This window comes from Miniopterus natalensis, chromosome 5 (assembly GCF_054644295.1).
Source record: "Miniopterus natalensis isolate mMinNat1 chromosome 5, mMinNat1.hap1, whole genome shotgun sequence".
Lineage (NCBI taxonomy): Eukaryota > Metazoa > Chordata > Mammalia > Chiroptera > Miniopteridae > Miniopterus > Miniopterus natalensis.
Genome location: NC_142085.1, coordinates 44,408,411 through 44,431,580, shown reverse-complemented (window position 1 = coordinate 44,431,580; position 23,170 = coordinate 44,408,411). Strand labels below are relative to the sequence as shown.

Here is a 23,170-nt window from a genome sequence, read left to right as displayed (position 1 = left end):
TACTGACTTCACAGATTAAGGCAAATTATTCATCTTTTCTTTGCCTCAGTTTCTTCGTCTATAAAATGGAACTATGATTTCTTTTAGTTTTTAGTTTTCAAAGTTCTACATGCACATAGTTTAAAGAATCACACAGTTCTTTGGGGCTTGTCAACATAAATTACAGTCTCCCCTATTCCCACTTCTGCAGAACAGCCACCTCAACATCAGGGTGCAGAGGAGTTAGGGGAGTAAGAATTGGTAATGACTGTTTCAGAGAAAGAACATGTGGAACCAACATGTGGAGATGTGCTGAAGGGAATGAGTGAAGTTTGAGTAATTGTTAGAATTGACAGGCAACCATGAAGGCTCAGTCTTTATGCTAATATTAAGGTAAGTAAAACTCTATCTTTGTATGAAAATAGGCTTTGATGAGATGGAAATGGAGACCAAAAGTGTTAAAACAGAGGAAGACCAAGACCCCAGGACAGACAAACTCCACAAGGAGACAGAGAATGAGAAACCAGAGAGAAACCGAGATTCGACCATTCATACAGCCCATCACTTCCTTGTGGACACGATTTTCCAGGTACTAAAACTTTCAAAAGTAGAGGTGGGTTGATTAAGGGGGGGGGGGGAGGGGGGAACCTTTCACAAGTTACTGCTTTAGTAAGTTGACAAAATGTAATTATAGATTCCTTTCAAATCTTTGTCTTTAAAACTTGATGGAATAGCTGTTTGTTTTGGGGTATCATCCTTATCAAAATTTTTAGGATTACTGTTGGTATGACAGGTGTTCTCTAAGCAGATAAAACACTGTTCTAACGGTTAATCCCAGGGTCACAGTGGGTAATCTGTGCCCTGCCCTGGGTGATGGTAGGTCTGGTCCTCGGGCCGCCAGCTCTCACATCTCTCTTCTCAAGTCCACTGTCCTTGTACAAGGAGTCTGCAGGACAGTTAACAGTTTATGTCGGTTAAGCTGCAGGAATCTTTGACTTAATGTCTACATTTAGGGAGAAGTGAGTAACTGACTTGTTTTCCCCAATTGTTTGACTTGATGGCAGTCGTCTTCTTGGGGATTTGGTTTTGTTTTGCTGGGTTTGGTTTATAAATGTTAAAATTTCCTTTATCCATTGTGTCTCAACAAATGGAAAACAGAAGAATTGTTGTCTGGCACCTTCTTACTGTGGCCTTAAATTTGCTTAAGTTTTATGTCTTGGGGGATATGTACTTGGACTTCATACTGCAGGGAAGAAGGCAGACAGTGAGTTGGCAATTCTAACCTGGGCTGCCTCTCATCTGTAGTTTTTTCTTCTTAGCCCTTTTTAAAAGATGTCGATGAGCTAAGACAGGAACTGGAGAGACAGCTGGAAAGGTGGCAGCCACATGAACCTGGAAACCCAGAAGAAGTAAGTGACTGCTATTTTCATACAATATCTTGACAGCAAACTTAATAGGTTCTTAGCTCCAGTACCTTTGTAAAAAGGACTGAGTATATAGAAAATGTAATTACAATCCTAAAGTCCAAGTCTATCCATTGCCTGCTTTGCCACTAAACCTGTAGCTTAATTAAGAGAGAAACTGATGTGAATAAATTTTTTTTACTTCTGTTGCTCTCTGTAATGGATGTAATAGAAGTTACAATGATTGAAAAACAGGGCAAAAAGGTACCATGTCATCCTCAGAATAGGCCACCTAGAGCATTGCCAGCTGGTGTAATATGGAAGTATAGATCAACCAGAAGTTTCATTTTTAATGACTTTGCATTATGTCTGTTATCACCACCACCACACGTGTGTATTGACTGCTCTGTCGTAGTTGGCAAAAAAAATCACGGAGCTTTATGTCCAGGAAATAAGGACACTGTTGAATGTGTTACTGAGATTTGCACTTGTCACTTTTGGTTTTGAAACATGACCCTGAGAGTCCATGATTAAGGGACAGGATCTGTTGACACCAAAATTACCATTCACAGCTCCCTCTCCACATGAAGGGTACAGGTTATACTCTCTGTAGGGGATGTGAATAAGGCATTGTTTTGGTCACGAATTCCAGTGTTTTACTGTCCTGTTTCATTCTTTCTCAGTTGGAACTGTGGATTGTGGTCTTGGTGGAAGGAGAGGCATTTTTAATCAAGTGAATTAGAGCTAAGAAAAGCTTTAAATGCTTTGAGAAAGTTCATACAAGTTGTTTTCTACTACTTAGCATCAGACTGTCTTGCTGTAATGACTTTGGTTAGCTCTGACATTCTCGGGGTAACTTACGTGTTGTTGCTGTTGTCACAGGAAAAGGCTGCAACTGAGATGTGGCAGAGTTACCTGATCTTAACTGCACCTCTTTCACAGCAGTTGTGTGAACAGCTTCGTCTCATATTAGAGCCCACCCAGGCAGCCAAGCTGAAGTAAGTCTTCTCCATCGGACACACTTGCAGTGTCCTGAAAAGGTGGCAGTACTTACTGTATTGCCTTTTCCATTGAGCTCAACACTTACCCGCTTATTACGCCGGCTCTGGGTTGCCATTTCTGCCGCACAGGCACTGTGGTGTTCCTTAGCCTGCTGTCATGTTGTTATCTACAATGAGTTTCTGAAGTTTGGTATGAATGCAGTTCCTCCGATTCATTAATAACTGATGGGAAAATTGGCTGAGCCTTTGTGTGAGCTGCTTATTTTGCTGCATGTTACTCACCTAGATCTTTTCAAAGATGGGTCCAAAATCATAGCTGTAGAACAGAAAAGAGAATCCAAGACTTAATATTCAGTGCAAACATTTTTTTCTAATGTTAAAAATATCTCTTACTTTTTTGGACCTAATCATGATTGCCACATACATAGCCAGTTTTTCTGTCTGCTGATCAAGAAGATCCTGGCCCTTAAACCTCAATTGCAGTAATACCTCTCATTGTGCCAGGTTACTGGTTATTTGGTATAATTGGTGATAAGGTATTATTAATATGATTTCATCCTTTAAAAAGTTTTCAAGGGATGAGCAGTTTTTAACTAATCTTTGTCCCATTTGGGTAAATTTAACAGGGGAGACTATCGAACTGGGAAGCGACTAAACATGCGGAAGGTCATCCCATACATTGCTAGTCAGTTTCGAAAAGACAAGATTTGGCTCCGAAGGACCAAGCCCAGTAAACGCCAGTACCAGATTTGTTTGGCTATCGATGACTCTTCTAGCATGGTAGACAACCACACCAAACAGGTAAGGAAGAGAAGCTACTTAACATCAAACCTTGTTCCATGGGCCATCAACTGTTTTAAATATGACCTGGAAAAAACACTTTGAAATACCAATTAGTCTTTTCTGAGAATGTACCATGTTTGAGAGGACCTAAAGAGTTCAAAAGGAAATTTCAAGATGTCTCAAATATTTTGGTCCCTTACTGTTATAGGTTTTTATAATTGTTTTGTTTCTTAGCCTTGCTGTGCTATTATCTAGCTGTAGAGTAAGCAAATCTGACAATGTGTATTTTCACAAAGTACAGTGTACTACTCTTCTTCAGACCATGCACAACATAATACCGGAATATATATATTTTTAAAGTCTGAAATTATCTAGACTTAGTGTTCTGTCAGTATTAACAAGGTGTAGGAGCCTGAGTAGAATTACTCATTAATATCATGGACACTGAAGAGTGTGTTTTGCAGTGATGCTGTTATGCAGCATGAGCCAATGAGCAACCTAAAATCTATATGTAGGCTCTGCTGGAAAAAGTTTAAGCTCTGAACCTGGGTTCAGATCCCAGCCACTTTGGGCAGTTATTTCTTAAGTGTCAATCTGAGAAATAAGGATTATAACAATACCTCAAACTCACAGAGTTGTTAGGAAAACTAACTGAAATAATGGATGTAGAACACTTGATTGTGATGATACTTATAGCAGCTAACATTACCATATCAAGTGCTAAACATTAAGCCAACATCTTTTATATGAATTTAAAACTTTGTTGTCATTTATTTATAATTAGAATAAATTGTTTTTTAAAAATTATGTAGTCAAAAAGAAGTTTTTTAAATTTATGTACCAAATGTCTTAAGACTACTCTTATTGGATGCTGTCCAGTGCAATGGATTCTGGGTTTCAGCATTTGTGGTATTAGCCAGGGCCTAAGGACACCAAAGCCTCTGGGTTGGTTGTGAATAACCATATTGATGGTGTTCCCCTATGGGCCATACCAAAAAAAGTTTTCTGTGGGAATCTTGGTATAAAAAAGGTTGAAAGGCACTGGTCTAGAGGATATTCTGATTCCTTGAACCCTTAACTTTCTACTTCACAGCTTGCATTTGAATCTTTGGCTGTGATTGGAAATGCTCTAACCCTTCTGGAAGTCGGTCAGATTGCAGTGTGCAGGTAAGAGTGCCTTTTAATCACACTGGGAAAGCTAGCCTTCTATGGTTATTTTGTTCACGTGACAAAAAAATAACCCCCATTGTATTTGGCTTTTCCCCCCAAGTTTTGGAGAGTCCGTAAAGCTATTACACCCATTCCATGAACAGTTCAGTGATTACTCGGGCTCCCAGATTCTACGGCTCTGTAAATTCCAGCAAAGGAAAACCAAGATTGCTCAGGTATGCTGATAACATCAAATGTCTTTTGTACAGTTATTCTTCTCGTTTAGAGGAGGCATGATTTTTAGAACAGCTTCCTCTCAATATGGTGTTAGAACAGGTAAAACTTACAATATAGAACAGTCGTAAACCCCAGCCTGTGTACTTCTGGTATAGAAACTTCCTTAGCACCCATTATTAAACATGGTGTAACCTCTTTTTCTCAGTCTCTCAAAGATCATTTTTGACTGTGTATCTTTGATTTTCTGAGAAGTTTGGAACATTTTGAAAAATAAACCATCTCCCAGGACTCTTATCAGGTGGGTTAAGGCCAATTTCTCCCCATTTAGCCTAGAGAAAAAATGATGTAAAATAAAGCCAGTGACTTGCTTTGTGTTGACACAAGTTCAAAAGATAACCTGGGATAATAATTCTGACCTAATTCCTGCCCTCCTTTAGTCTCTTTATGTTGCACTGGACATTTTGTGGTTTCTTGCCACCAAAAGTATTTTTTCCTTTGGGGTGTCTTGTAGAACACTAGTGAGGGGGGGTCAGACATGCATGCATCTCTGTTTGATAATGCCAATACCCAAGGGTAAATGCCAAGCAGTGATCTTTGACTATAGGTGGCTGAAGGGACAGTTGGATTCCCTGTAGATCTGACATGGTTATCTGATAATCATTTATGTGTCAGAAATAACTTCAGGCTCCCTAAGAATGGGAATAGAGTTTAAATAGTTTTCTAATTGTTTCTGGTTTAGTTTCTAGAGTCGGCAGCCAACATGTTTGCTGCTGCTCAGCAGCTCTCACAGAACGTCAGTCCAGGTGAGCTGCATTCTTTTACCTTTGTTGACCAAATGATTTTCTGTTGTGTGCTTCGTCTCACTGCACCCATCACCATCTTTTAACGTGGATGCTCTACAGGGAAAGAGAGAAGCAGGAAATAGAGCGGTATTAGGCATTCGTGGAATCCTTTACTCCTTTCTTCAGAAATTTTTATTGAACTCATACCCATGAGGGTTATAATCAGTGAAGGAATTAGAGACCAATTAACTAGTTTATAATTAACTAATATATACTTATGAGTTGAGAGTTATGAAAATAGCAAGGCATGTGGAATTAAGTATGAATGTTGTATAGTATTTCATCAGAGGAAACCAACTAATCCAGCCAGCCATGATTGATTGGAGCGTGAAACGCCCCAGTGTTTATCTAGCTCTTTCCAGAAATCTCTGTCATGACTGTGCCATGGAGAAACCTCCTTTTTGAAGTGAGTCTTTGACACAGAAAGATAGCCCACCTTCAGCCACTACAATCTTTTGCTGATAAATAAAAATATTTAGCTATATATAGTGTTAAGTTTTGAGTGGATAAAGCTGTGGCACATTTACACCATGGAGTACTATGCGGCTGTGAAGAGGAAGGACCTTTTGGCCTTTGGCACAGCATGGAGGGAACTAGAGAGCATTATGCTAAGTGAAATGAGCCAGTCAGAGAAGGACAAGTACCACATGATCTCACTTATATGTGGAATATAATAAACAAAATAAACTGATGAACAAAGTGGACCCAGTAACATAGAAGCTTGAAACAAACTGAGGGATCTCAGAGGGAAGGTGGGGAGAGGGGTGTGGGTGGGGAGAGATTAATCAGGGAACTTGCATGTTTATGGGCATGGCCCATGGATTTGGACATTGGTGTGGGGAGGGCCGGATCAGTAGGGTTAAATGGGGGACATCTGTAATGGTCTCAACAATAAAGATAAAGTGAAAAAAAAGTCAATTTCAAGGAAAAAAGCATACAGAAATTAGCAAAAATTCGAAAGAGACAGTTCCAGGTTTCTGATGGGTACTTTCTTCTGTGCTTCCTCAGTACTACATTTTTGTTCTCATATAAGTTGCTCTCCAATGAAGTTGATCTAAATCTGACATTCATTCTCTGAAACACTATTAGGAAATTGTTTTATTGACAGAAGCTGTGTGTGTGCGCGCGCGCGAGCGCACTCCTTGGACATCTGAAATATCTAATTAGAAGCCACTTTTACTTGTGCCCAGAATTCATTAGTTCCAGAGATCTGTTTGATGTCAGTAGTAAAGAGAAAACCTATACTAATTTGTCTTACTTTTGGTAGTTTTGCATTATTGTTAAAAATGGACTTCTGTTTCCTTCCTTCCTCGCCTGCTGTATGTGCCGCTACAGACACTGCACAACTCCTCCTGGTGGTCTCTGATGGACGCGGCCTCTTCCTTGAGGGCAAAGACAGAGTCCTGGCAGCAGTCCAGGCTGCCCGGAATGCAAATATCTTTGTCATTTTTGTTGTGTTGGATAATCCCAGTTCACGGGTGAGTGACAACTAAAAGCCGATTTTCTGGGGATGTTCTTCAGTTTGTTCTATCTGAAATATGGTCTGGGTTGCACCATCACACTCAAAATTCCTAACACTCACCATGTTCCGTTAGGTACTCTGTAACTATTTTCTCATTTAACTTCACAATAACCCAGTGAGGTGGGGATTATTCTCACTTTAGTGAAGGACAGAAACACATTACAGGTGATGAGTAGGAAAACCAGGATTCAGGCCCACTCCAGAGAGCATTCCTTAACTACTTCCTATGCCAGCGCCTGGTAATGGGCCCTTTCCTTATGGGAATGTAGACAAGGCCTTTCCAGTTACTTGTACCTGAGCCGTGCCCTCCTCTGAGCAGGGATCAGTCGCCAAATGGAAGACACAGGGCAGTTCTGTTCCAAGGAAAGCACTGTCTCTGCAGGTCAGGTGAAGGCCTAGATAGCAAGTTGAAGATTTAATGTGAATTATTCCAAGTGGAGAATGGGACACACAGGGAAATCGGGTTTTCTTATATCCCTTTCCCTCCCTTTCAGTGCCTGTTCTCCCAGCAGGGGTGCTTCCTCCTCAATGAGTTCTGAAAGTTTTGTTTTACTTAGTAATGAAAACTACTTTCATATGCAGAAATTACACACAGGAGGCCTAAAAAATGTCAGCATAAGAGATCATGGAAGAGCTAGCCAAGGACACTGATTTTATTTCAAAATGTCTTCTGTTGACAGGATTCTATCTTGGACATTAAAGTACCAATATTTAAAGGACCTGGAGAGCTGCCTGAAATCCGATCCTACATGGAAGAGTTCCCATTCCCCTTCTACATAATTCTTCGTGATGTGAACGCACTCCCCGAGACACTCAGCGATGCTCTCAGGCAGTGGTTTGAGTTGGTGACAGCCTCTGACCACCTATAAACCAGCAAGAACTTAGTCCAAAGTTGAGGCTTTAAGCCATGGTCAAGATGTCACACTTCTTGCCCAAGTGCTCCCTTTTGGACAACTGTTTCTGAAGTCACAGCTCTAAATTTTATCTTAGATCTGATTTATAAAAATTCAACAGTTACAGAAAATTTTATTGCAATGTACATTTTTATATGACTTCAGAGCACAGAAAAAACTTTCAGTTTCCTTGCTTTGCCTAGGCTATTGTTCTTATAACAGACCTGGGACAGCGAAGGAACGTCTTGTCTTGTACCTGAGAAGAGAGCTGGCCTGTCTTGGAAGCCCGAGCCTGAGAAGAGGCCAACTCCACTCTTAGGGCCCAGCTGTCTGCTTTCCCTCGAAGGGACTCTGGACACCTGCCTTGAGGAGATGCTGCCAGGAGCATGGGGCTGTGCCAGTCCTTTGGCTAAAGGCCCTGAAGGAAGCTGTCAAGTGGCTGAGACAGCTGCAGTCTTCAGAGTCTGAGTGTTTTCTTACTGTGCTTCATGTGAAAGGAACCGCCTTCTCTTTGGGGGTAGGATTCTTGTTACATGCGTGTGCTCATAAAGCAACCAGCCATCGTGGGAGCTCAAGTCATCAGAGAGATGATCCTTGTGCTGTGTAAAATGAAGTGGCTTTCAGTGTCCTTCACATTTGCTGCTTCGGAGACTATGCAATGATGGAAGATGATTGTCCGGTTGTTTATTTCATTCTCTCAGTGCCATGGCCCCTGCTGTTGTAGTAATTTATTTCTTTAGTTCCTTTTTTTCTTAACAGTTAAGGGGAAGAATCATTCCTCACACTGCTTTCAAGCTGGACTGAGCCAGTCTCATTCTGGAAAAAATATGCTGCATCCAGAAGGACTAAGCAGCTACATCTTCTATTTTTTCCCCAGTCAAAATACATCAACAGTTTTTAGGTAGTTTTTACTTGGCCAGAAAGCAGTGCTTGAATACTTGAAACTGTGTGCTGTGTTCTAAGTTCTGACCGTCAGAATGTTGTGTAGACAACATGCCATGATGTAAGCATCTGTCCCCACGTCTGTTACCAAGTTACACTGTGAAGTTTACAACTCCTTTGAGGTGGTCATCAAAGACACAGATTGCTTGTGTGTTTAACCAAGTGTCCTAAAGCATGTACCTGATGTTATATCATTATTTTTTATTCTAAAAAGCTACACAGCTTATATTCTGAAAACTATTAAAAAATGTACCACTGGTGATATAATTTGTGACCATTCTTAATGGAATACAACAGAGGAGTACAAAGGGGGACTCACTGCCTTAGACTAAATGCCCCCACACCATCGGTGGCGTTACATACAGTAAGGTTTTGTTTTCATGTCCATGGAGGGTGAGTAGCAGCGTGCAGGCCTTGTGGAGAAGTGACAAGTTGGTGAGAACACACAATGGCTTGTAAAGATTCTGCTCCAAAATGACACATCTCTTCCCCTCAGATTTCATTGTTCAAAGCTCTTTATGGGGCAGTGAGTTTACTCTTCCAGCAGGGTTGGATCTGGTAGGGAAAGACCAACATTTTGACAGTGAAGTGGTCTGTCGTCTCTACCTTTAATTGATAGGCCCATCCAAGCCAGAGCTTCCCAATTTGTGTGCTAAGAGCCGATTCCCTTTGCCTGGAGTGGCTCATAGGGTCTGGGACAGTAGGAATTCCAGTAAGCAGCTATGTAAGAGTGCCATTTTCAGCTTGTCCTGTGACTGGGAAAGGCTTAGGAAGCATGGGAGCAGTCACAGGAGACCTATCAGGGACTGATGGGGCAGGGGTGAGGCAGACTCTGGACCCGGGTAAGGAGCATGAGTCACGGAAGGTACTAAGGACATGCTTCTGTTCACATGCTATTTGGTATTTGCATCTGTTTTACTTTCTTCATTCAAGCCCCAGTCTTGTCTGCTCTACCTTCTGGACATTTATCTTCTCTCCTCTTCTGCTCTCCTCTGACTGCACTGCAGCTGTAATTCTTTTAAATCTGTAGCCTTGAGTATTAAGTGATCTTTCAAAAGTTCCTCCAGAGGTCCCTGTTGTGAAGAGGCTATTAGCGTGACCTGACTTTGCTGTCCTTTCTCTCCCTGCATCCCCACCACAGTATCTGATGTGATCACAGCAAACCACAGGGATCCTAGAATCTGCCAGTGTTCCACAAGTTCTTTTTCTGGAATTCTCTTACCTACTTGCTTTTCTGGCAAACATGTAACAGATAAGCCCTCCAGAACGAATGAGCTCCCATATTATGAACTGGGACATCTGTAACACTACATTGGACTTACGTGTCTTCCTGCCCAAAGAGTGAGGCCCAGGGAGCATATATGATACATAACGGTATTACCAGTGTCTAGCATAAACGAATGTTTTGGATGGGAAGAAGAAATGGGGTAAAAATACCTGTTCTCACACATTTGAATAATTTATAGATCGAACACTGTCAAAATTTTAATAAAGATCCTAAGATGATTTGGAGAGAAATGATACAAACATTTCTAAAGGTTATACAGAAGATTAAAAAGATTCATACAAGAAACTACAGGGGAGTCTTCTTGCCAGATAATAAACAACCCAACAAAAATTTAAAACAATGTACTAATCCCAGATAAAACAATCCTGAACATATTATTCACAACCTAAGAGAATTTACCATATGGGCATCATAAAGTCCAGGAAGAGGAATAAACTTTAATAAATGTTATTGAAATTACAACTTAGCAGCTGAAAAAGAACATCCACATCATGCCATGAATCAAATTATTGATGGAGTAAATATTTTAAACAATAATGAAAAAGTCAAAAAATTGAAAAGTCTCAAAAATACACATTATTGTATAGAGACTTAAAGCTACATAAAGGACCAAAATAAAAAATTATAGGCAAACAGCCCATATAAAATTAAAGTCTTAATCAGCATTAATTGACCAAAGTCATGACAATTCACAAAATAAGTGTAACTGAAACTGGTCAGAGCTATTTAACTTCACTAATATTTAAAAGAAAAAAATCAACGAATTGCTATCGATAATGAGTAGGCAAATTCTGCATATGTGGTCATGGGGGGTAACCTGGTAATGTCCAAAAAAGCTCATCATTACAGTGCTTCTGTGCCCACATCCTGTCATTACACATACAACTCCGATGCTATCATCTCACTTCACAGAGGTTACGCAGCCAGAACATGACTAAGAAAAGGAAGCACCAAAGGTTCAAAAAAGTGAGGCAACGGGGAATTGAACATTTTTGTAAATGTTCATAAGTAAACATAACATGTTTCGATGTATTTTAATTTGGAACAATCCTATTTGGAAAAGTAATACAACAAATATTCACCAACCCCCCTGATAGTAATATAACCTAAGGACTTGTGTGTGTTGTGGGGAAGACAAAACGATTATGAAGAAATAAAGGCTCAGGGTGTGCATTTCCTTACGAATGACACAATTCTTAAAGCTGCAGTGGGGCAGCCATTTAAAGCATGAAGATTACCACGCTGCCGGGAGAACGCAACAGAAAAAGAGCAGGATGAGAATGAGAAACAAAGGAGCAGGACGCAAATTTTAAAAGAAAATAACATAACTTCTAGTATTTCCAACTATTCACATTCAAAAAGCTCAAAAGGAGCACACCAGAATAATTTTCCCCTCACCTCCAAAATACTTAACTTCCACTTAGTGAAACTCATAACCATGTGTCAGGAAGTGTACTAAACGCCTTTCCACTCTTCTTCTCAACAGCCTGTGGCGCAGAGACGGCCATCCCACTTGCCCGCGGAGAAACAGGCTAACACAACGCACAGCCCAGCCGGCTCTCCCGGCTGACGCACCACCTGCCGCCATCTCCCAGGAAACCGAGCCCCGCCCCTGTCCTTCACTTCCGCTCCTGCGCGCTGTGGCTCTAGCGACCGGCTGTCTGGAGGACATGGCTGCCTCCCGCTTACCCTCAGCGACGCTAACGCTAAAGCAGGTACCGACTGTCCTCTGGGCCTTCTAGGACAGCTTCCCCGGGTCTAAGCTCAGTTCTCCATCTCTCCCTACACACAATCGACGGAATGCGTCTAGGGAGCTACTGGGGCTGGTGACCCTGCGCGCGCACTGATTGGCCTGGGCGGGAGGGAGCGTGGCTTCCGCCCAGGGGCCCCTGGGGGGCGGGGGGCGGGGCCGGGCCAGGGCGGGGCGGGGCCAGGCTGAAACCCGCCTTCCGGTCCTGGCTGGAAAGGGGGGGCAGGCTCTAGAGCTCTTGGAGCCCTGATGCATCAGCTGCCCAGCGGTCAGGGTGAAAACTACTCTGCCAGTCACACTGAGCTACGTTAAAGGGCAAAAGTTACCGGCGGTTTTTAACAACTGCGTTAATTTAGAGAAAGTGCTGTTATTGTGGAGTTTCTAGGAGTCTGGTAGCCCATTTTCTGCCCAGTAGTCAGCTCTTGATTTTAAGGGTTCTTATGTTTGAGAGAGGGATAAGCAAACCACCCAAATAAACTTGTTTTCTTAAAAGGAAAAAAAAGGTATTTTTCTTTGCCTCTTTCAAAATTAAGGACCAAAGAAGTTATCTGGTTACAGTTTGTTTGTTAAAGTAAACTGGGCTGTCGATCGTGTGGCTGTAATTGCCATTTCTCCTCCCCTGTACAGTTCTTGAGAAGGCAACAAGTTCTTCTCCTCTACAGAAGGATTTTGCAAGCAATTCGGCAAGTTCCAAATGATTCTGATCGCAAATACCTGAAGGACTGGGCAAGGGAGGAATTCAAAAGAAACAAAAGTGCCACTGAAGAGGTAAGAGCAAGATCATGGTAACCACAGGCCCTGACCCTGTTTTGTATTGTTCAGTGAATTTTAAAGAACATTTATTAGACATCTTGGAATATAAATGTCACAGAGATGATATATCTTGATAATTGCTCTAATGTTATTGATATTCCACTTTCTTAAATATTTAAAATTTTATGATCTTTGCTATATCTACATTCTACTCTAGCATCACCTGACTTTTAACAGCCCCCCCACCTACCCAACCACCCACATACGCAAAAAGACAAAAAGATTTTAAATATTACAGCACGATGGTCTGGAAAGTGTGACTGTGAGACATTGTGCAGCCCTGATTGTTAGATTTTGGCTTCCCTAATATGCAGCAGGTTGAATTCTCAGTATCAGTTCTTGACTTTAACAAATACAATAATACAGCTGTGCCTTGATTAACCAGGTAAAACAGTAACCAGGTTTCACTTTCTCCTACAGGATGCAATCCGGATGATGATTACACAAGGCAATATGCAGCTCAAGGAGTTAGAAAAAACACTTGCTTTAGCAAAATCTTAATAACAGCATTATTCTGAAATATTTTCAGTCTCCATGTGTTTTGTTGAACTTAGGCTCAATGATGGGCAGCTCAAAGCCAAGTCATACTGTTTGTATGTATAACACTCCAGCAAAATATCAGAACATGGAGCGTGGCATGTCACAGAGCAAAGAAAAGCTGCATCAGAACAATTCTCTTAGCACTGAAAAACATACCCTGTATTTTGAAAATGCTTCTGGATTTGTTAGCAGTTTTTGTAAGAAACCAGTATAACAAATGGTTGATTAGCACATAGAAAGAGACTCAACACCGTTATTCATCAGGGAAATGCAAATCAAAACCACGATGAGATACTACACATCCACCACATGCACTAGGATGGCTGTAATAAAAAAGGGAGATGAAAACATGTGAAGCTGTGGAGAAATTAGAACCCTCATACATTGCTGGTGGGAACATAAAAGAGTGCAACCACTTTGGAAAACAGACAGACTGTCAGTTACTCAAAAGGTTAAACATAGTTACCTGACTCAGCAATTTCACTCCTAGGTTTACAACCAAGAGAGTTGAAAACACATGTCTACAAAACACTTGTACACAAATGTTCATAGCAGCATTATTTCATAATGGCCAAAACGTAAAATCTAAATGCCCACCAACTGATAAATGGATAAATAAAATGTGGTATATCTATACAATAAAACATTATTCAGCAATAAAAAGGAGTGAAATACTGATATGTGCTACACACAGATGAACCTTGAAAGCATTAAGTGAAAGAGGCCAATCACAAAAGATTGTATACTATATGATTCCATTTATATGAAATGTGTGGAATAGGCAGGAAGATTAGTGCTTGCTGGGGCTCTGGATGGAATGGAAAATAACTTGATCTGGGGTTTCCTTGTGGGGTAATGAAAACATTCTAAAGTTAGATTTTGGTGTTGGTTGCACAACTCTGTGAATATACAAAAATCCACTGAAATGTACATTTTACATGTATTTTATGTGAATTATACCTCAATAAAGCTGTGTTTTTCTGTTTTTTTTTAAAAACTGAGATATAATTGACATACAACATTGTATAAGTCACTAAAGCTGCTTTGGAAAACAGTATGAGATGTAGGATTGGGGGTGTACTGACCTCAGGAGATAACTGGAACTTTCTTGAAAAATCCTTCTGCATTACCCCTCAGGGTTGTTAGGGAAGGTTCTTCAGATGTGTCATGATCTGATACTCGAAAAGATCACCACTGGGAATCTAGATCTTTGTTGGAGAGAGAGGAGAAAGAGAAGCTTAATGAACACCTTAAACACCAAAAGAAGAGGCAACTTCTGGATGACACTGATGTGATTACCTTAACGTCCATGTAGAAGTTCAATGAATCATTAGGGAAGATCTTCAGTACAGTAGGTTCTCCAGTGGCAGGAAAACAGTTTGAAGAATACATTAGAGAAAGAAGTGGACTTCAGGACACTTTTGAAAGAAACCAAATGTGTAACGGTTAATTTAGTCAAAGTGAAACTTTGTGATAAGAGGCTGGGGTTGGTAGTCGTGCAGATTGAAGTCCTCTGTTCATCTACAGAACAGATCTAAAAAGTTAATCCAAGAATCTGACCAGCACCTGAAAGATACAGAAAAATTAATGCAGAATGAAAAATGGTATCTAGTATTGGACTGTGTGTCAGAGAGGCATAAGCTGATGGTGGCATATGTCAGTGACCTGCACAGCCAGCGTCCACTTCCATGTCGCGCAGCCTCAGAGCCCACAAGACAAAATAATTCCGACTACTCTTCCACGGGGTTATCTAATTCAAAACACTTGCATGAGACAATCTTTAGATTTTCATAGAGACTTGCATTAGTCAACCTACTGCAAAGCTACCTGATGAAAAAAAGCATTTGTGAACAGTTTCTGAACACTTTAGAAATGTTCTTTGTGTAGCATGATTGACATACATACTCAAGTATAGGCTACTTCTCGCAAATCTAAAATCTTGAAGCTAAAATGTGTCTTTTATGAGGTGAGGAAGTCAGTGACTTGGTGATGTGCTTCCTAGAAGCAGTGTACATGGAAGACAGAAGCACATTCATGGTTTGAATTTGCAAGATGCAAACACCAAAGACTCCAAGAAAACCTAACTTGGAGTTTGTTTTGTTTTTTAAAGTGAGTAAAACACTGAAAATTCAAACTTTACCTTCCAGAAGCTAAGATTATTAATGGACAAGTTTTTACTTTGTCTCCCAAAAACAGTTTATTTGTTCACTCACATGCTTCGAATATTCCCTCTGAATTACAGGCCAAGTCTGTTGTTTAGCCTAAGATTTATTTAGCAGCTTCTTCTCACATATGAAACCATGGTCATTAACCAAGATGTTGGCCAGAGCAGAACTGCTGGTAAAATACATTTTATTCATCATCTTTATCCATATCCTGGGTCAGACAACAAATTACCTTCCTGGGTGTGTTCCTTGTAAACTATACTTTGAATGTGAAAATTTTGTTCCTAAAGTTTAAGAAGTTTGAATGTTCAGATAATGTATTTGAAGGAATAAATCAATATTAAAATTTTTTAACAAAGTCTTCCTAGCACGAGACGTGGCCGAGCTATGTACATCTTAGCGTACTGACGGCCCCATGTCGCTGCCCCTTGTCAGTGGGCCGTCAGCTTGGAAATGTTAAGCCCGCAGCGCAGGCAGTGCTGTGACCGCGCCTGCAGGGACAGGTGACTTGAAAGTCTGAGGAACGCAGAACATGTTTCCTGGTCTCTGCACTATTGTAGTCGTGCCTGCAGACACGGGAGAGCTGAGAGGCAGAGACCCAGACTTACCTAAAATATCTTTTATGGAATAAGGAAAATGCTAGTAAACAAACAAAAGGAAGCAGCACACATCTGCTTAGGGGAAAAACCAGTTGGGATTATGTAAAATAAGATCCAAACAGAATAAAAAGCAAGTTGTCACTGTGCCAGACTAAAAATCACCATAAGCTACTTACCTCCTTGAGTCGGGCAGTTGAGAAATTGCACTAGAATTCCTATTTGTTTACTGAGAAGACTGAGTCCGTTTCCCCACTGTGTTTTGTATTTTAAAAAATGCTTTGCGCCTGGCAGGACTGGCTCAGTGGGTGAGCGCTGACCCAAGCACCAAGAGGTCGGTGTTCAGTTCCCTGCCAGGGCACATGTCCTGGTTGCAGGCTCCGTGTAGGAGGCAGCCAGTGTTTCTATCTCATTCCCTTCCTCTCTCTCTCAAATCAATAAAAACATTTTCTTTTCAAGTGCTTTGCTGTACTGTGTCTTGCGTTTGTGTTATTTAAATTAATATAGTCACATTTATAGTCATGATATTTGACTTAATATTATAGGAAAAAAATATTTTCCCTTAAAATTACAAAATATATTTTAATTTTTTTTCTTATTCATAAAATATATTCTAAAAGGTCATTAGCTTTTTTAAACTGGTTTGTCTTTTTTAAGTCTTAATTGATTGGCTTTTATAGCATAAGAATTATATTTAGCTTTTAGGAAAAATTTGTTAGTCAAAAAAAGGTATCTTTGCCTATATAAAATTACAAGTAATGTTATCCTTCTTCTTTGTTCAGTATTTTCCAAAAGGTCAAGAGTTTAAATAAAACATTTGTTTAAGCTTGCACTGAGAAATCTTTCCCTGTTACAGGAGGCTTTTTAAAAATATTTTTTTCACACAGTTCACCTGATCTCTAAAGCAGATGTATTTAAATCACACTTTTTTGGAAACATGGTGAAGTGTTTTTGGGTGAAGGCACTCTTTAAGGAACCATAAAATTTGGTTAGCTACACAAATGAAAACATAGGCTAAACAAAGCATGCACACCCTTATGTTTTAAAAAAGAAATTTCTTATCTACAGTGTTAAGAACCAAGTCTAATGCTTGGAGGAGACACAAATTCAAGGTGATAAAAATATTAAATAGAAGACAACATACCTCTCAAGTACCAATGCTTGACTGAAAAAAGATATAACATGGAAAGATCACTTCCTTTATTTTGGGCTCCCCGTCAAAAGAAAGATTAGAACTGATATTCAGTCTATCACAGATATTTACTATACTCAAATGCAATAATGCACTAACAACAATAACAAAAACATTGCAATACTGTACAACTTTTAGGTATTTTACAACATTTTCCCCACAGCTGAAAGTTCCAGCCTTAGTTGGAAACACGACCTACATGACAGGCTATACATAGTTAATAGTTCTGCTTCATTGGAAAAGTACTATTGTAGCATTTGCTCGTTTTAGCAGATAGCACAAGGGAAAAAGAAGGAAAAATACACATCGGACCCATAGCTGAGTTTTTGACAATAAGGAACGAAAACAGACCAAACGCAGTTGTTAGAAAAGCTATTGCATTGGTCTTGAGATGCTGCCATCTCTGGGTTAGAAGGCGGGCTGACCCTGTTCTACTTCCTTGCCTCTATTACAGGCTTTCCAGTCTTTGAGAAACAAGATCTGTGTACTCTGCAGACTAGGTGCAGTGGACCTTTCTCATCCCTCCCTAGTCTACTCCCTAAGAGACTTAGACAGAAACATCTAGTTCACAGTAACAAGCTGCCTGCTCTGGTGCGTAGGAGGCACACAGTCAAAATACTTCCGACCAAAGCACGCGACGGTCCGAAGGTACCATCTAGCTCCACAGTTCCGTGATTCTGCATCTGGAACACGAAAAGAGGGAAGTACCTCTACAGGTAGCAATCCAGAGTCTCTGGGGAAGAACCATCTACCTACACAGTAGCTGAACAAGACAAGTTTACCAACATGGAAATAAGCTTAAGGGCATCAAATTAATTCCCTATCCAGGTTCTGTAATGCTGACATACATCTATGTTTATGAGGAATGTCTATATCCATAGATTGTCGCTATTAAGAAAAACAGAAGCAACTGTGAGTTTGGACGGCAGAAAAAACAAAGGGACTGAAAACATACTTTGTTTTTCTGAATATTTCCATGTCAAGAAGTCATTCTTTTCTCTTTGGCTCAATGAGCAGCATTTTATTCAAAATTACAGACAATAGTTACTCAGTTCCTGTTTATAGAATTAGAACTGAGGTTTCTATGCATACATGGAATTTTGAGGAGATGAATATAATCCCACATTCTAAGGGACAAGAAATCTAGAAGATAATTAAAAGATTCAACACATCGAAGCTACTTTTATAACTTTGTATATCCTACAGAGCAGACTAAAATCCTTAGAGCTCTGTGAAGCTGAGGCATGGAGGGGTCTGAATCGAGTCATTGAGTTAGTTGCCTTGACTTAGTCACTGTGAAGCTGTGGGAAAGTTTTTGGGGTTTTTTTTAATGACAGAACTCAATTAAAAATGAAATACTTTCAAGAAATAGCCTAGTTTCTTTACAAAATACAGACTAGTAAACTCAAATTCAGAAAGGTACTCTGAGATAAATTTGATTCTGAAGAGGTTATAGAAATTTCAGGTAACTGTTAGGTGAATTTTTCCACTTATCTGCTTTAAAATCACAAGGATTAACTGATTGTAGTATTTCTATACTTTGGCTGAAAATACAGAAACCATATTTAAAAGATTAGAATCGTTCTCATTTGAGGTCATTATTAACAAACATTCCTGGTGCTATTAACCAATGACTCATTTTTAAAACATTTAAGCTACACTGGATCTTGTGACATCATGAAAATCTCTCTCCTCAAACTCTGTTTTCACCTGGTTAAAATGTCAGCATTCTGGGAATTATGCATCTGAGACAGGGTTTAACGCAGCTCTGTTACAGCTCTTACAGAAAGACTCTCTTCTAGGCACAGCAGGTGTGTTTATATGAATGACTGCTTGATTTGAGTTCAGGAGGGATTAACTTTTCTTCCTTGCTTTTGATTTATATTATTTTGTACATCCTGAATTTCAGGGTTTAGGCTTACACATCATTCAGTGTCTTAGCGCCTCACTTAATCTGAGCTTTTGAACTTCAGATGAACCTAGACTGAGGTTTTAAATTTGTAATGCAACCTGAAACTAAGCAAACTTTCCCTGGTTTTGGTTTAATTGTTGAAGTCTTCATAACTTCAGGGCATAGGAAACGTGTGTGTCTGGCACATTTTAGAAACTAGTGATTTTTTTTTTTAAAGGCGAGTCTGCTACGTGCACAATAACTGACACCTTGGGCACAGCTGTTCCGTTGTCGCAATACTAGAAATCCTCAAGGATCCTTCCTGTGCCACTTCCAGGTCCTAATTTTCCTTCTGCACCTTGGTCCTTAGTTTAGTAAGTTCCTCTTCTAAACTTTTAATATGCTCCTTCAGTGTGGCCTTGTCTTGCTGGGCCTTCTGACTGGCCTGGCTTCGTGCTTCTTCAATCTTTCTTTCATACCACTTTTCCATCTGGGTGGCAACAGCCTCAAAAAAGTACTGCGTAATCTCCAGAGCCTGGGAGGTGTCTCGAATGTGAGGGGCAGTCTGCTCGCTGCCTGTTGCTGGCGGTGGCTGCCCGCACGTGGTGCTGGCTGCTGGCTGCTGGGCTCGATGCCTCGTTTGCCCACTTTTCCCAGACTTCTTGGTTTGGGTGCCTCTGTCGACGCAGGGCCCAGCCTGCTGATCACATCTGGCTGCCTCTTTCAAGGGCAGCAAGGCTGTCTGGACCTTGACACTCCTGAGCCGGGAGGCCATATAGTCTGAGGAAGACAGCTCCTGCTGGAGTCTGTGGGCAGCAGTGGAGTTGAGGGCCTTTTCCTTGGGCCTAACCACCAGAGGAGAACTGTCCGAAGCTGCTATTGGACCTGTCGTCGTCACCACTGATTGATCCACACCTGGTTTGGGAAGAAAAACACAAGTCAGAGCAAATCCGCATTCACACGGTCGCATGGCTGCAGGTCAGCCTCTGAGAGTCCTGAGAATCCCATAGACTAGCCTTCCCAACCCCGCCACAGTGTGCACCTTCTCCTCTGCCCTTCCCTCTTCACTCCTGATCATCACTCTGGCTTGTCAAGGCTTTCAGGGATACTGTGTTAGCCGTGCTGGTGGCATCTAAGCCAAAGTAGGTGCTGGCCTTTCCTTTGGCCTGTCTCAATTCACTCTAGAAGGCCCTGGGTACCATTTCCTGATTGCTAAGTGTGACGCAGCTCACCAAACAGAGCTGGGCACTTATTGATAAGGGTGAATATCCCCATGCTGACTCCCGGGCCCTTTCCACACCAAGCCCGTTACTAGCTCATGGGCCCAAGCTGCAACTTGAAAAGGCGGTCGTACTCCGCATGCACAAGGCTCCAGGCCAAGCTCCATAACTAGTCCTAGCATGAAAAATTTGCCAAGGATTTTCCCCATTGTTATGAGCATAAAGAAGATAAAACCACAGTTCCAGAGATGGTCTGTGGTAACATAAGATATTTGACAGATCAAAATCCCCCATGGAAGCCTAATTACTAAGTATCTGTCCTCAAAATTATCATGGAGAGTAGTCACTGTGGCTAATATAAAGATGTTTTGCTGGAAGCATCTCTTATCTAGCACCTGAGGTAACTTCAATATATGAAGTGCACATAATGAGGTTTTACAGAGTTGGACAAAGGTCAAAGGACAACCACAGAGGAGAAAGGGCAAAGAGGTACAAGGGCACCTGCTGAGGAGATAGATGCCCATTCATGACCCAGTATCTTTGGGGTCCACTTTGACACCGTCAACACTGTACCAGAAGTACTGCTATTAACAATCAAATCAATTCTTTTATTCCTTCATTCAGATAGTTTTGAGCACTTAGATGGGGCGCTTTATTGCTACATAGGAACTGAGTCTATGGTAATGGGGAAAACCTGGTCCTTACCCCTGCAGTTCACTCTTCAATCCAGTCTTTCTACAGCCCATTATGAGCTGCCTTTGGATGTAGGAGACAAGATTTGGGGGGTTTCACCACCTTTGGATGGAATGGCTCTCTCTCTGCATGAGGGTTACCTGTAGAAGACTCGCAAGTAGACGGTGTGGACTTAGTCCTAGAGGCCCTAGAATCTCCAGAAAGCTTCAGTTCCAGATTCTGAATCTTTAACATGCACCAGGTTTTTAATTCATCTACCAAGGACATCTAAAAAACACAGAAAACAATCAGGTCAGTTTAATACCTGGTTTATGAATTAAAGCATGAAGAATGGACTTTTTAATTACGATAGTTGAGGTACCATCTTGACAAGCCCAAAAGCTGTGGATAACGTGCCCTCCCACAGGCCACACAGCCTTCTCTGCTTGCTCTCTATAGACCAGGATTCACACAACACGCAGGCTGATAGTGTCTGTAATCTTCATTAAGTGACTTAGAGCCACCTTCAACTCAAACACCCAGGTCTTCCCATGCATTTCTCCCTGCCTAGGAGCATGGACTCTCACATGCACACAGTGCTCACTTTATGCCTGTTGTCTACCCTGAGGACAGGAACCAAATCTTGTTCAACAGAGCAATGGCCCGATGAATGCACAATATATAGAAATGATTCAGGGCAGACATCGCATTTCCCCCAGCATGCTCTATGAACTTTTCAGTCCCCACCTATTGCTGGCATATTCAGCAACAAACATGAACTGAAGCACAGGTCCTTCCCTATTAACTTCACTGCAGTTATGCAAATGACATGCTGTGTGCTGTAAACCCGTTAGGGAGCCTCAGCCTCTGAGTTTTCAATGATAGGTCTCTGTCTTTTAATTCCAGGGAGAAGCGTGGAAAATCACGAGCTAAGGACGGGCAGATACTGGTTTTCACCTGTCGTTTCTCGCCCTCGTGCTTCTCCGTGTCCGAGTGCTGCTGCAGGCGGTTCAGGCACTCTGTCCTCTCTGCTGAGAGCCGCTCAGCCATCAGCTTGTCCAGAACTCGCATCTAGGATTCAACGGCAAAGAGCGTATGGCCGGGATGACTTACAGGTGGAGCCCCGAGGAAGGGACCTGGGGAACCCACCAGGAACCAGAGAGAATGCAAGCGAGCCTCCCCCAACTCATTCTCTTCTATTTTCAACCAGTATTCATGGAACTGAAGTCTTTCAGAATCCTAAGCAGGATTCCACGTAGGCCAATGTTTCCTTTTCTCACTTGTTAAATTCCTAAGGGGTTTAAGAGACTATGAATATACAATAAATATAAAACTTGAGCCAATACAGGCCTTGTAGGTAAAAGAGAATTTATATAGGTATTAGAACAGTGTTTTGTGACTGTGATTGAAAGGAAAAACTATTTCTTAGAGTATGGAGTTTTTTTTCCTCCTTTTAAATGTTGTCGCTGCCCAAGAGGTCGTGAAAGAAGCTGGATGCTCAGGGTGTTTACCCAGCGTTCCCAGTGAACAAATCCTCCTGGTGCTTCATTAAAAGTAGTCAAAGCGAGTGTGAAGGTGGCTGTGGAAGGAGTTCAACGGGGCTGCTTCAGAGAAGAAATGACTGTCACCACCTCTCAATCACATGCCCTTCTGGGTCCCTCCCCTCTTCATTCTGACACTTCCTGCAGGGCCCTAATGCCCAGAACAGCTGAACACTCACTGCACTGACAAGGTCCAAAGAGAAAGCAGTGGTTGTTGGGGGAGCCGGCCCCTGAGGGCTCACTGGGAAGCTCCTCTCCTGTCAAGGACATTTAAGATGTTCCATGCTCAGATTTTGAAGAATAAAAAAAGCAGCATCAGTTCTGGAGATGTGGGGAGTACCTTCTATTCTGTCTCTTCAGCACTCATGATTTTCTGTGAACTGCTCTCCCATCTCATTAACCCCCATCCAGAGGGCTCTGCCAAGAGCAACCGTGTTGATACACAGCTTTGTTTCCAGGCGCAGGCAAGAGCACCTGACTCACGCTGGGAGACATCCTTGCCCTGTGATTTGGAATTGGGACTGAGAGTCTACGCCCCAATCTGTCATCTTCCCTGAACCAAAGAGAGGTCCTTGGGACATCTCAGCATTCACCTAATACATTCCCCTTTGGGCTTACACTAGCTAAATCAGGTTTTTACTCACAAAACAGTCTCAACCAATATATTATGGCTCCAAGAAAAGATTGCTTACATGAGCTTCCCACTAAATGCAAATAGCAAATTAACCTTGAAAATGTTCACCCTCTTCAC

The 23,170-nt window shown here is 41.4% G+C and overlaps 3 protein-coding genes and 1 long non-coding RNA gene across 8 annotated transcripts in view; 2 read left to right on the top strand and 2 right to left on the bottom strand.

Annotated features, from left to right (window-relative positions):
• Positions 1-9,040, top strand: part of MDN1 (midasin AAA ATPase 1) — a 131,584-nt gene extending 122,544 nt beyond the window's left edge. Inside the window, exons 94-102 of the mRNA XM_016208126.2 lie at positions 405-568; positions 1,299-1,388; positions 2,265-2,380; positions 3,010-3,184; positions 4,260-4,333; positions 4,437-4,551; positions 5,292-5,355; positions 6,730-6,872; positions 7,597-9,040. Of these exons, the coding sequence (XP_016063612.2) occupies positions 405-568; positions 1,299-1,388; positions 2,265-2,380; positions 3,010-3,184; positions 4,260-4,333; positions 4,437-4,551; positions 5,292-5,355; positions 6,730-6,872; positions 7,597-7,785 (1,130 nt within the window). The 3' untranslated portion in view covers positions 7,786-9,040. The remainder of the gene's footprint in view (positions 1-404; positions 569-1,298; positions 1,389-2,264; positions 2,381-3,009; positions 3,185-4,259; positions 4,334-4,436; positions 4,552-5,291; positions 5,356-6,729; positions 6,873-7,596) is intronic.
• LOC107533444 (uncharacterized) lies at positions 78-16,500 on the bottom strand. Of its 5 annotated transcripts, none has more exons than XR_015714574.1 (5): positions 14,442-16,500; positions 14,228-14,350; positions 7,211-9,306; positions 2,470-2,699; positions 78-1,371 (listed from the first exon to the last, which is right to left on the bottom strand). It is a non-coding gene; the product is annotated as an uncharacterized LOC107533444 (long non-coding RNA). The 5 variants fall into 5 exon arrangements; XR_001602859.2 differs by having other exon boundaries at positions 7,211-7,311; positions 14,442-16,496; XR_015714575.1 differs by lacking the exons at positions 14,228-14,350; positions 14,442-16,500 and adding an exon at positions 11,729-11,842 and having other exon boundaries at positions 7,211-9,824.
• On the top strand, positions 11,670-14,139 carry LYRM2 (LYR motif containing 2). The gene is made up of 3 exons (XM_016208129.2): positions 11,670-11,754; positions 12,417-12,557; positions 13,023-14,139. Exons 1-3 carry the CDS (start codon positions 11,710-11,712, stop codon positions 13,101-13,103), a joined length of 267 nt encoding a protein of 88 aa, XP_016063615.1. The 5' UTR covers positions 11,670-11,709; the 3' UTR covers positions 13,104-14,139.
• Positions 16,501-17,081: 581 nt separating the features above from the next.
• ANKRD6 (ankyrin repeat domain 6) overlaps positions 17,082-23,170 on the bottom strand; it is a 150,063-nt gene continuing 143,974 nt past the window's right edge. Inside the window, exons 14-16 of the mRNA XM_016208128.2 lie at positions 21,836-21,949; positions 21,040-21,166; positions 17,082-19,901 (exon numbers count right to left, since the gene is read on the bottom strand). Coding sequence (XP_016063614.1) covers positions 19,327-19,901; positions 21,040-21,166; positions 21,836-21,949 — 816 coding nt within the window. The 3' untranslated portion in view covers positions 17,082-19,326. The remainder of the gene's footprint in view (positions 19,902-21,039; positions 21,167-21,835; positions 21,950-23,170) is intronic.

Excerpts from the sequence above, each read along its gene's own strand:
- LYRM2 (XM_016208129.2), top strand. The coding sequence starts at position 11,710 with ATGGCTGCCTCCCGCTTACCCTCAGCGACGCTAACGCTAAAGCAG. Across the intron at positions 11,755-12,416 it reads CGACGCTAACGCTAAAGCAG|TTCTTGAGAAGGCAACAAGT; the intron begins GTACCGACTGTC and ends TCCCCTGTACAG. Across the intron at positions 12,558-13,022 it reads ACAAAAGTGCCACTGAAGAG|GATGCAATCCGGATGATGAT; the intron begins GTAAGAGCAAGA and ends TTTCTCCTACAG.